General features: G+C 44.3%; 1 protein-coding gene across 1 annotated transcript; it reads right to left on the bottom strand.

Moving 5' to 3' along the window:
• Window positions 1-2,160: 2,160 nt before the first annotated feature.
• Window positions 2,161-12,870, bottom strand: LOC143011581 (secreted frizzled-related protein 1-like). Its single transcript, XM_076164496.1, has 3 exons — window positions 11,997-12,870; window positions 9,108-9,188; window positions 2,161-3,412 (listed from the first exon to the last, which is right to left on the bottom strand). The coding sequence occupies exons 1-3, from the start codon at window positions 12,517-12,519 to the stop codon at window positions 3,087-3,089; spliced, it is 930 nt and encodes a 309-aa protein (XP_076020611.1). The 5' UTR covers window positions 12,520-12,870; the 3' UTR covers window positions 2,161-3,086.
• Between the last annotated feature and the right edge of the window lie 371 nt (window positions 12,871-13,241).

The following is a 13,241-nucleotide window of genomic DNA, read 5'->3' as shown; positions in this document are numbered from 1 at the left end:
AATAACACTTTATTGTTTCCTCATGTAAATGTGAGAACGTGCAGTTGCATCTTAAATAGACAGCGGTGTCCCAAAGTTACCCAGATGTGTCTTTGATAAGACAGAAGGACGTGAGACACTTCTGGTATGTGGTTAGTCATGACTTGTATATGAAGGTCAAGTTGAGACTTTTGATAATTTGCTCTTTTGAAGAAAACAGCAGAACGTTCGGGAAATGAAGAGGTCGTATCCAAAAACACAAATGTTGAAATGGAAAAACTAAATTTCTCAGTGACATCGATCAAGCTGGTGGGTTGAATAAAGAGTCAAAATTACACCATGTCAACATTTCTACAATCTAGATCTCTATTCCAAAGCCACATAGCGTCCCTACGTGTTACCTTTATACCTTTTTTATAAACAAAGCAGGTTTTTGCAGGATTCGATCACCGAACTGTCAATAACAATCAAATGGATCTGAGCGGCCCGTGTCGTAACACTTTCCAGTTGTGCGTTATCACGCTCACTTAAATCAAGGCCTGTGCGAGCAAATATTAAATGAATAATAGAATAGTTTCCTAGCCTCTGACGTGGGAGCAATCAAAACAGGATTTCATCACGTATGTCAATTTGTGGTTTTTCAGTGAGACAACGAATTCAACAGGATGTTTTTTTGCAGATCATCTCCTAATAGGACAAAGCTGGATGCTGGCCCCGTTGTTTCTGGGACTCTTTTGAAGGCAGCTGAAGTAATGATTAGAAAGCAAAGTCCACATCTGAGATATATTTTCCAATACCAAAGGAGTTACTGGAACCAGATGGGCGAGAGTTGGTCCGTTTGATACTTCCTGGTCTTTAACAAGCCTTTTTATTGACAGAATCGTTTCATGTTTTCTTGTTTACTCACGCTGGATAAACATGATGGATTTCAGCTCATGCAAATATTCACATTAAAACATTCTAGAGCAGCTACTCACACCTTTGTTCACGTTGCTTGTTAACAACCCCGTGCCTTCCATCGCTCTTGTTGTTGATTGTCTTTGGATCGGGAGTGAGCGTGTTTCTCTTCATGCCTCTGATGAAACAACCAAGGAAAGCGTGTCTGCTCAGCACGGACGCGTCTCTCATCCAAATGATGGAAACAAATCTCTCCGAGTCTGACAGCGGATTACACAGCAGTGTCTTTTGGCAGAGCAGGTCTGAAACGCCACGATCAGCATGAGGTGTTAATGATGTATATCTCAGGATTAGCATTTGCACACCGCATACCGACGAGCCAACAGCCTGTGAAACTCCGAAGCCTTCGCGGAGCCATAAGACATCAAGACAAGAATTTGCGATCGTTTGAAGAGCACGGTCAGAGAGAGAGGAAATAAAAACAGGCATGCGTGAGAGAGCCTTGAGCGTGGAGATCCATCCAGCGATACCAGACGCTATCTTCCCAAAAAGCGTGAAAACTTCCCTTTAGTTTGGCACGGCTGGGAGAAAGCTCTGGGCTTTGTTTGACTTGACTGTCAAAAGCTGACTGTGAGGCATTTTGAGGCCTATTTTTTGTTTATAAAGCATCGTACAGAACAGGGAGGTGAGGTGAGGAGAGGACGGGAGGTTTGATTCAGGAATAAAGATGTTGTTGTAAGTTGGCAAATGAAAATGACAAATGACAAATTTGATGAAAGAAAAGTGACACACACACACAGGGCGTTCACGTTTTGTCATCCTGGCAGGCCGATGTCTTACGTAGACGGACTTTTGAAATGTTGAAACCATAAATTTGAAGTTTATATTCGATCAACATGTCAGATAGAACTTGATGACACCGAGGTCACGACTTACTGAGACAGGGAAATGCTTTTTACCGTCTTTCCTTCTACATTTCACGTTTTAAGAAGTGTCTGATGGAATCTAACATGAACAGCAGCCTGTCAATCAATCACAGCGTCCTTAAAGAATGAGGACAGAACCCTGAAAACATCTGCATAAATTACTAAAAGAAAAGAAAATAATATGCCAGACACATTTTCATTTTTTTCCACATTTATGTAAAATTTGTATGTACATGTAATAGGCAGCAATGACATTCAAATCATGATGCAAAATAGTGCTAAAACGGACCAGAACACACCGAGCAAAACAAACCAAGACGCACTTTTGGCATTATTTGCATTTTGATACCTTTTGCACTTTTAATAATGTGAGACTACAAAGTCCTACTGATGAAGACAGATTACTGCAATTAGAGACAGAAATGTTAGAATAAACAACAACAACATTAGGCCGAATGTCAAGCGACCGCACGAATCTAGACTGCACTAGAATGAGATGTTAGTTCTTCCACAGCTACTCGTTGCATTCTGCACTTTTGTTTTCAATCACAGTATGTTATATAAGAGTGGACCTACACATCATCTCATAGCTGATATGTACCAGAGAGGATTGGTTGATGCTTATTAGTGTCTGTTACACATTTTCACGTTAAAAAAAATAAAAAATAGAAATAGTCACTGAACTGAGGCATGGATAAGTAAAGTGAAGGTCATAATTAGTGGTAGTGCAGTCACTAATCTGATGAAACAAGCGGCTCGGCTCACAGCAGCTCTATCATCCATCGTATCACTGTCAATAAGTTATTCAACACGGTCCCTACCTGGAGCTGCACTCGCTCGGGGGAGGTTTGAAGCTAAACAGGAGTTAAAAGTCAGTTCCATCGCCTAATTATTCAGACTGCTTTGATTTATTATGTTACGATATGTATAAGAGAAAGATATGAAGCAACCTAATGGATGTGGGAGGGAGGAGAATAACACAAATATCTACATACATATAGTGGAAATGATTTCAGTGAGGAAGGGCTTGTTTTTGTTTTTTTAACTACATCTTTTTCTTAAGAAACAAACAAAAAAAAATAAAAAAAATAAAAATGCAAACCCGACCCTTTAATAAACTGCAGTGTCATCAATCACCACCACCCTCAGCTGGAACTGAACGGTGGAGATTTCAAAGTATATCTGTAAATATACAAAGATATATAGATATATAAACAACAGAAAAGCAAAGTTTGGGATTTTCATACTTGTGCAAGTTCATATGTGGGATGAGATGCAGACAGGTTATTTGAAGACGTTCTCAAAGGCGGGACACTTGTAGGTCTTGAGTTTCTTTATGGCCTTTTTGAACTCCTTGCTGGACTTGTCCCACTTGTGGATGCCTGTGATCAGGTACTGCTTGTCTACCTTGCGGCCCATGATTAGATACTGGTTAGCGAGGTTGTCCAGCTGCTGGCAGGGGCAGTCTGCGCCGTTCTTCAAGTACAACACCAGCTTCTTCATGTCCTTCTTCTTCAGGGTCCCTGCTTTCAACAGCTTCTTCCTCTTCTGCAGAATCACCTTGCGGTCCATGTTTTCTCTCTTCACCTCCTTGATCTTGGTCTTAAACGCTGTGATCAGAGAAGAGGGAAACACACATTATACTCTAATGTGACTGAACAAAATGTTTGGTCAGAGCACATCCCTGCCTCTAAGGACTGAAGGAATATTTAAAGCCATCTGCACATGATCACATCGTCTTCAGCTGTAATGCTGCAGGACAGTGACGAAGATGAGACATGACAACAGCCTCTGAAGGAACACTCGGAAAATCTTGAGAATATTCTCTGTACCTGAGGGCTACGTGCCTCCATCAAGCAGACCTGGAGTCTAGAAGTGTGAGAGGAGAGCCAGCTCACATTTTCCCTTGGCTCAATGGTTAACTCTCGAATGCATTTAGTATGTTTACATACACACTGTACTCTGTAATGTGGAGTCGGATGTAAACATGACAGCAATACAATTGAGTCAATGGATGAATATTGATGAGTCATTGTCTGATCTGTGTACAAGAGGAAGAGCGCCATGTGAGGAGAAGCATAAAGTCCAAAGTACAAATTTACATGTAGTAGTCACATATTGATTCATGCTAATTACTGTCTGGTTTGGGTGTTTGCATGATAAATGACAAGATAAAATAACACTCAGATTAGGAATTAAGTTTTAAAATGGCATGTAAATGTTCAAAATGGAATTCTTTGCTACTCAAATGTTTTATGATTTATTTTTGATTTGCATGGAAAGCTACATTTTCCAAAAACATGTTAGATAATCTTATTTTGATTTTGATTTGATCTGAGAAGGAAGAAAGTTTACAAAGTTTTTCAAAATCCCAGGAAAGAAGGAATATTCCAAACTTATGAAATAAATCTTGTCTCCCCTGTCGCACATTAAGTTGGACAAAAGAGCGCATGTCTCGCCTCTATCGTGCCAAACCATAGTTAAGCATGAATTGGTTTCATCTGTGTAACTGGGGCTCAGTGCGGATCACTGCACCTGGTTAGAGGTGATTACTGATGAGTATGAAGAGGAATAAAGAGAGGAAGAATGTGTCTAAAAACTTAATGATTGATGATTTTGGAGTTTTGATATAAAAAATATAAATAATAAAAGAGAAAAACTAAAACATCTACAAAATGTATAATAAATGTGTATGTAAATTTGGAGGAAAAGCAGAACTTTTTTATATGCTGGACTGTGAAATGATCTAAACTCCCTCACAGTTGCTCTGAGAACAACAAAGGAGGTTTAGAAAATGAAAATGCAGCTTATTAGGTGGCAAAAGAGTAAAACCAACAACCAATCTTTAGACCCCACGGGGTTAATGTGCCTGATCTTTCACTAAACTCCAGTTAACCTTCTAATCTCTGTTTCCTCCACATCTCCTTGTGAGACGTTTCAGCCTTCGGTGGTCCAAACCTCCCTCTGCCAAGTGATGTGTGTGCAGCACAGACGACCTTGTGACACCGCAGCATGAGAACACAACTAAACATGCAACGTCAAATGTAATTCATGGAGCGGCTGTCAGGATAAATCACAGAGCGGTGTCAGATGAGGTCCTGTGACCAGAGGAACACCCTGATGGAGCACGGATCCTTTTCACACTCCAACACAGATCGGAACAGATAAAACTTTAATCTAATATTCTTTATAGATGTAGACACACAATCCCTGTTGACTCACTTTGAGCAACAGAACCACTGGCAGCGTGAAACAGCTCGACGTGTTATCTCTTCAATCGCACATGCATCTTCCAATTGCTAATTAAAGTGTTAAGAAAGAAGCCAATGTGTTTTTCCCAGTATTAACAGCGCACATGGTAGGGATTAAGACGTTTATCCTCTGTCTCCAGCCTCTGAAACGTTCTCTGTGAGGAGGCTTAGTGTTCGGAGAAATCAAAAGGAGGAGCATTCATAATTAGTGAGTCATAAAAGCGGCCTGGCCCACCCCTGAAAGGACTTCATCTTGATAAATCCTTCATCCTTGATAATCCTTCAACTCTGCATTGAACTTTCTTTGCACCTCGTGTTGTTTGAGCTCTTAATCTCTTTAGCAGGAACGTACAGTTAGCAGTCACTATGGAATCATTCAACTATTCAAGAGGAAACAAGTGGCATCTTCTGCAGATGGATGATGAACCGGTGCCGTCCTCTTTGTCTATGATATTCTGGGCCAATGTTGGGAAAACTGACGCCCATAATTATAATTTCCATTCCGCTGAAACATTTCAACAACTACTTTGCTTCAGGAAAGACGAAATGTGAAAATCCATCTAGCAGGTGGTCTTCATCTTCATCCACACCCCTTCACCACAAAACGTGAGCTCTTATTGTCTTTATGCAAGGTACAGAACGCAAACAAGCAGAGCCAAGTAAGCTGACCAATATGCACAGATTTAACCAAAGGAAAGCTAAAGACCTCATGGAATAAAGGGATGAGGGAATAAATTCAAAGTGTAATTTAGACCTTTCAATGCTTACTTTGAGGCTTTTATTTTGAAATAATGAACAAACTAAGGTGAATCAATGTTTTGGTGGTGATCTGAGGACTTCAGCTGGATTCAAATCTAATCTAAGGTGAATTTCTGAAGTATTACTGAGAGAACCCTCACTTCTCTACAGGAACATCACTGTGCATCTCAAGCAACGCAACGGAAAACACTTCCTTCCTTAAAAAAAATCCCCTTTAACTTATCGGGCTCTTTCCCCGCACTGTGATTCCCTCTGCCAGTTCAGAAATAGACACAGACCCTCCAGCTCCCAGGGTGTCATAAAGCCAGCAGGGGTGTGTGTGTGTGTGTGTGTGGAAGGGGGGGGGGGGACCAGGCCCCGTTCTCAATCATGCAAACACGTCTTATCCGATAAGCCAAAGTGATCGGTCCTGGGTGCACGGCTGCCCTCCTGTTTATTGCATCAGCATAGGGAGGGAGCAATTTGGCAACGATAACAAAGTGAGCTGTCTGAGGCAGAGGAAAGATTTAATTGAAGGGTGCTGGGGTTTTTGGGACAATGAGGGAGCGTAAAACCTTAAGCACAAAGCTAAATTGCAGTGGGAACAAAGTGCTGAAGTGGGATGTGCTATAAATCTGTCAGCAGCTGAGGTGGCAATAGGAGGTGTGTGTGTAGGTATGTGTGTGTGTGTGTGTGTGTGTGTGTGTGTGTGTGTGTGTGTGTGTGTGTGTGTGTGTTGGAACCAAAAGTATCGTAGCTTGTTCCTGTGCCACGTGACTCATGCGTGACATATCACAGCCCGGTAACTTTGCTGTCTCTGCTCCAAAGCAACATTTCCCTTCTCCAAATGCAAGCAGCATCAATCTGAAGTGCTTATGTAAAATATTACACAAGGCAAACTCACAATTAACTTCTCTGAGTGAACAAATCTTTGGAAACTGGATGCTTCCCGTAACCTGTTTTTTTTTCAGCGGACAAGAATGTTAATTCCTTGCCAGGGTGGAGGTATGATTGGCCCACACAGATTAATAAAGACTTTGTGTGATTAATTCCTCTGGCCTCTCTGTGGTTTTCCGTCTCCAGACTCCAGAGCGAGGAGCAGGAAACTCAGTCATATCTATGCTGTGGACAGACGAGACCTCTTAATAACTTGACCTTTGAACTTGAGCTCGGAGAACATGCAGCTACTGCCTCCACGTTCAGTCAAGTTCTAACTGGCAAGAGCTCAGGCTGGTGGCAGCGCTCTTATCTTCAGCTGGAGAATCAAACACGTCCTGATTAAACGCTGGGATTTTTCCATTGGCATCTTTGTTTTTTTTACTTTTACTTCACAAAAAACTCCACGCTGCTGTCGGGGTTATTTATAACTGCAGTTTAACTCTCAGACTAAATCTAAAACCCTTCAGCCTGCTGGAAAAAACAGCAAACAAATCTTGGGTCTGTCTGGCCGTTATCTCTGTATTACTTGTTTATCCGCCGCAATCAAGTGGAGTCAAAGCCCAACGCTCCGTCCACCGTGTCCAACATGTGCTGCATTCCACAGCGAGCTCGTCCCCTTGTGGGTTCAAACCTGCAACCATAAGCAGCCCCAATGTCTCATCCTCAGTCTGGTACTAAATCTCTCTGTGTATCCTCACATGTCAAAGCGTTAAGAGACTTATGACAAGGAAGCAAAACAACATCTGTCTTCATCAGAGATGAAACAAGCCAATAATGTGCCACTCTCCTCTTGGCAAAGAGCGACGCAGACGGAAAAGGCAGAGTCCCGTCACCACAGCATAAACAACAAGACAATTCCTTAAACAAATGTAACTTTAAACTTTTCTGAGAATTGAAAGGGGACGTCTGTTTCCAATGCGTCCACGCCGCGTTCTGCCAACATGGCACCTGGAATTCTAGACAGGGACTCCAGCTTTATCTTCTGCTCACATTTAGGCTGGAAGTCCTCGTCTAAAAAGTCTTCAACGTGTCTTTATTTCAACTCAAGAACGACAGATTGAGTCCATTCTCCCTGTCCTTCAAGCTAAATTCCATGGATTTCCCAGGATGTCCCTATAGGAGCCTTGAGTTCGTTCTTCCTGGTTTGTTCCTCTCCACTCTCATTCCTGTTCCAGTTGCAGTGAAGAGTGTCTAATCTAATAAAAGTGTAAGAATGCTGGTGACATGTTTTGTGCTTTATCCATGGGAATGATTCATTTATCAAAATCCCCTGATATTCACAGACCTGCCAAGGAAATCAGTCTGTTTGGAATACAAGGCTAGATATTAGGAGATTTCACAAACTCCATCTCTTGGGGGAATTCCTTTATGTATGCATCAAGTGTAGAATCTCAGAACGATCTGATTGTTAATCTGACGAGCGAGCTGCTAACACATATTTAGTTGAGTTTCCAGCAGCGTCTCCATCTTCTTGGATCCCTCACTGTTTCCACTGGCTGCTCGTCTTTGCCATGATTGCGATGGAAAATACATTTCTCCACATAATTAGATCTGATGAAAGTGCCTGCACGCTAATCTACCAATTACCCATGAGCTACACTGATCTACTTTTAAAGCTTTCACCAGCAATGAATTAGTTTTGGAGACAAAATACGAATTTCTGTGTGTGTGTGTGTGTGTGTGTGTGTGTCAAAGACAGGACTTGAATCTCTATCAATCATGTTTGGTTTAGTGCATTCATGTGCATATTTAAAGTGAAGAAACCTTTCTTCAGACATATATAGACATAAACACGACCTATTAAGAACCAATTTCCTTGAACGCACAAACCCTCCATTGGTTTCCAGTTGGCAGAAGCTTTCTTTGGCTCATTTCCTCACATGGCACACTTCCTCTCCTTACACCACTAAGCAATAACGCACGTATATTTTATATAATTACATGTTTATAGTGTTATCATTGACTTCATCTAGAGAGGTTTCGTGTCCCTTGTGTGTGCACCAACAGGACGAGACAGAAAAGATCTCCAACTGAGCCCAGACACTAGAACAAACATCCCCTTTACTGCCGTGAGGATCTGTCACATAAAGACTTTAGTGCCACTCTCAATAACCCCAATTCATTAGTTACAGAATATCAGCCTCTGCTAAGCCAGACAGCCCACGATTCCAAAGGTTACATGATAAGTAGGAAGGAGAGGGACGCTCCAAAGGTGGGACTGGAGTGCAAACCTCTCTTATAGGTCAAACCTTCATACTTGTTAGAGACAATTGATACACTCCTGCTCTGGCAACAAGCATGAGCAAACCTGGGGTATGTCCGTGTGTGTGTGCGTGTGTGTGTGTGTGTGTGTGGTAGGTGTTGGGAGGACGCTTACCAAACTCGCTGGCACACATGTGCTCCAACATGGTGTCTGTTTTCATTTCGTTGTCGCATGGAGGGCAGATGGGGGAGTAACCTGTGTGAGAGAGAGAAGAGAGAGAGAGAGGTCTGAAGTGAGCGGAGGTCAACGGGCCGGTTAATCATCTCCTCACATTAGAATGATACACCTCACTTCTCCTTAAATGAGCTAAGGAGGCATGAAGAGGGCAACAAAACAGAGATCTCTCATTCAGAATGAAGAAACTCTCAGTAAATCTCAACCCTGGGCTTGGATTCTAATTTAAAATGATGAATCTGGTGAATCTCTGCACACACACACACACACACACACACACACACACACACACAGAGAGATCCTATCTAGCGTTGGATGCTAAACTCCGGCTCTGCTCTGACGACCTGACCCCACAAAGGAATGTCTCCAGCTTTTATAGCTGTAACTGAGAGCTGCAGTAAACATTTTGCTACATTTTGATAGACGGTCTTCCTTCTTCTAAACCAGCAGACTCATTGTGTAAGACGTCGTCTCTAATCTGCACAGACTGAACAGCTACTGAGATAGTGAAGCATTAGAAATGTGGAAGGAATGGAGCCTCCTATCTGTGTAACCATATACACTCCAGGCTGGAAGGAATGCTATGACATTCCAAATACGGTAAAGGCTGACTCACAACCCAGAGAGAGCCGGGGCGAAGACACAAAGCCTCCAACTGAAGTCCAGGCACGAGTGTGAAGAACAACACACAAAGGATCTAAACACTGCCAGAAGAAGAAGAAGTGATCTTCCTTTCCAAACAAACTCTTGATTACAGTTTGATCCCGGGACATTTAGCTTTAACTGCACTTTGATGTCACATTCTGTATCAGAGGGGGAAACAAAAACAAATAGGAGCTTTTCCCTCCGCTGCCAGTTGTCCATTACACGTGTTTGACACAGGCGTGTGAAAGTCTCACTCAGGTGTGAAGAGCTTGTGAAAGCAGCCACTGTTTACAGAGTCACAGGGTCCCGTTCCCCTCCTTCACTCGTCTCTCCTTTAAATCAATTATCACCGGCTTGTAGTGAGCAAAGCACTGTTAGCGTCCATTAAGGGGAAGAGTTGAGATGATTAGAGAGCTTCAGTCTGTCTTTGTCGAGCTCGCGTGAGGAGATTGTAGACTTCCTCCGCAGCAGAGGAACATTCAGGGCGGTAATGAAGCAGAAAACAGAGCAACTAGCAGACCGGGTTTACCTTCTGACCGTAACAGGCCGGACTCTGTGTCCTGCAGGAATCCTCCCAGAATGCAGCATTGATTTATTACCGACGCAGACAACGAATGATAACAGGTGACGTCTGGAGAGGGAAGGCGCAGCTCTTGTGTGGTCCCTTAACCGTGAAAGAGGAGTCTTTTCCTCCAAACCGGGCCTCGGTCCAGTCAGTCAGTAACACCCCACCACCCTCCAACACACACACACACACACGCACACGCACACACGCGAGCAGGCAGGGCATGTGCCGTGTAAGCCTCAGATACAGTGGGTGCTGTGTAATTGAGCGAGACTACTTCACCCGGCGCTGGAACATCCACAGTCCCTCCATTTACGGGGCCAACACGTTCAGTGAAAAATGCCTTGCGGTGCGTTCAAGTGCTGCATTTACAGCTTCGAAATTGAAATATAAGTAAGTTGATGATGTGATGATGGAAATTCCCCCTGTATTTGATGGTTAATATAAATGAGGTGCTTGTGCTTTCCCGCCTGCTCTGGCTGGCTTACACCTCACCCAGGCAGCGAGCGAGGGAGCGAGCGAGCGAGCGAGGACACTGGCACGGACGCAGAATTGCAACCCTGAACATGAAATGTGGTTTTCAAACAAAAAACTATTTTGAAACCCCAACGCTTTATCCTCCCCAGGCCGTGTTGTTTTTGTGCATTTTTCAGGGTTAGTCTGGTATTTGTCAACTTGGCTCATCGGGTTAGAGCTGGAAGGCCACTTTCCTGGACTCTGTTACAACCTAACCCCCCCTCCAGATGCTGCATGAGGTGTCTGAAACCTCTTGACTCAGACTCTGCTTCCTACCAACAGACCCACAGTCCCAGCAGATGAAGGGAATCTGGTGATAGATGATGATGTGAGACTTGTTGAGACTTTACTGGCTCTTTTTTTTATTCCTCTACATTTGTTCTAGACGGCTCAACTGTGTTGATGAACGGTCGCAGGTATTCAATGTGCTGCTGCTGCTGCTGCTGCTGGATTCTCTCCCAGCATTGTCCTCCGACTCAACAAACACCTTGAATAAATTAATAACATCTGTTAACGCTTTCAAGCTTCTTTTTTTCCTCTCCTCCTCGATATTACAACATCACCGCTTAGTAAACAGGAGGCACCTCCACATTCTCTCCATGCTGAAGCGCTAACATGCCCACAGATCTGAGGGGAAACGTCAGGGCAGAACCTCTGGATGGTTTGTTTGAGGAGAAGGAGGCAGTTGTCATTCTAAAGTGGGATTAAGTTTGGAGTTTCACGGCTGCATTTCCTCCAAAAGGCTGCGTTTGTGTTGTTTGCATTGGGATTTGCATCTGCAGACACACCTTCACCCCTGAAACAACATTCTCAGGCCCATTTAACTCCACAGGTGTCAACTTTAACACAGTGGCAAAAGTGGAGGCTGTTTGTTTACTCAGTCAAGTATGTCCTCTTATTTTAATGCTTTGTTGTATAGGAACTAATTTGTGCCCTAAACCTGTTTTACCCCTAGATTGTCTCATAAAGTTGGAGCTTGCTTGCTGGTACCGCTTGAATACGGTGGCCATAGGTTGAACCACAGTAATAATAAAGCGCCAGTGTGTGTGTGTGTGTGTGTGTGTGTGTGTGTGTGTGTGTGTGTGTGTGTGCAGGGGACGGACCTGTGGGTCTGGTGGCCTCGGTGGCGTTGGGCTGCGTCATGGCGATGCACACGTCGTCCTGGGGGAACTTGTCGCAGGTGAGCATCTCGGGCCAGGGGAAGCCGAACGCCTCCATGATGGGGATGCAGCCGTCGCGCACGGCCTCACACAGCCATCTGCACGGGTAGATGGGCCGCTCCAGGCACACGGGGGCGAACAGCGAGCACAGCAGGACCTGCGTGCCCGGGTGGCAGTTCTTATGCACCAGGGGAACCCAGCTGCTGGCCTGCTGCTTCACCTCGGCCATGGTCTCGTGTTCCAGCAGGTTGGGCAGCAGCATCTGGTTGTAGCCCACGTTGTGACAGAGCCGCAGGTCCTCCGGGATGTCCACGCACTGGGGGGGTTTGCCGTAGCCGCGCCCGCCGTTGTACAAGTCCGACTTCCAGCTCAGGTACTCGTACTCGGTGGCTCCGCACAGCGACAAGAGCGCCACCGTCAGAACCAAGCGGATCATGCTCCAGAACGGTTCAGACGCCGAACTCATGTTTTCTTTTTAAACAAGAAGAAGAGGAAGAAAAAGAAGAAGAAGAACGTAACTCGCAGAGCGGAGCAGACTCACTTCATGGAGAAACTCAGAATCAGGAATAATCAAAAACCCCGATCAGGTAGAGGGGGAAAAAAACCCGGGTTCCGCTTTATCAACGTGCGTGGAAAAACGTGCCGAGCGTGTTTGAGTAAAGTCCACAGTCTCGTCCTCTGGCTGCAGCCCCGCCGGGATCCTCGCTCCTCTGTGCGTCGCGTCCGCTTCGTGCAACAGCTTGGGGAGGTGAGCGCTCCTCTCTCTGGTGCGCAGCCTGGAAACAAGAGGAGATTGTAAAGTGCGCAGCGGCCAATGGGAGCGCGTCTGCGCCTTTTGGCACTCTGCTGTCAGTCACAGCGTTTAATTACCCGGCGTGTAAAAAAAACTACAGGAGCCTTTCGACCCCTCCTCTCCTCATTTCTTTCAATCCCCTTTGTCCAAATAGAAGCGCAAAGACGGAGTGTGTGGACTTTATTAGGCTCCTAACGCTCAATATGCACGGGAACGGTTATTACTGAATACTTTAAATAGAATGGGGTCCAAAATAAGGTCCAGAAAACACCGAGGGGTCCTAGAAGATGTGGAGAAAGTTCCCCGGTAATATTTTAAATCGCTAATTGACCGTAAATATAACCGAGTGCGTGCAGAACAGTGTTTATCTCCGACACACACACTCACACCTACGC

Source organism: Genypterus blacodes, unplaced genomic scaffold (assembly GCF_046128005.1).
Source record: "Genypterus blacodes isolate CSIRO-AG114 ecotype Tasmania unplaced genomic scaffold, CSIRO-AGI_Gbla_v1 ptg000136l_1, whole genome shotgun sequence".
NCBI classification, from domain to species: Eukaryota; Metazoa; Chordata; class Actinopteri; order Ophidiiformes; family Ophidiidae; genus Genypterus; species Genypterus blacodes.
Note: the sequence above shows the minus strand (reverse complement) of the source record. Positions and strands in the feature narration are given on the sequence as shown.

What these genes read in the sequence shown, in the direction of transcription:
- LOC143011581 (XM_076164496.1), bottom strand. Translation starts at nt 12,519, where the DNA reads ATGAGTTCGGCGTCTGAACCGTTCTGGAGCATGATCCGCTTGGTTCTG. An exon ending in CGAGGCCACCAGACCCACAG is followed by an intron (nt 9,189 to 11,996) that starts GTCCGTCCCCTG and finishes TCTCTCACACAG; the next exon opens with GTTACTCCCCCATCTGCCCT. An exon ending in CATGTGTGCCAGCGAGTTTG is followed by an intron (nt 3,413 to 9,107) that starts GTAAGCGTCCTC and finishes CTCTGATCACAG; the next exon opens with CGTTTAAGACCAAGATCAAG.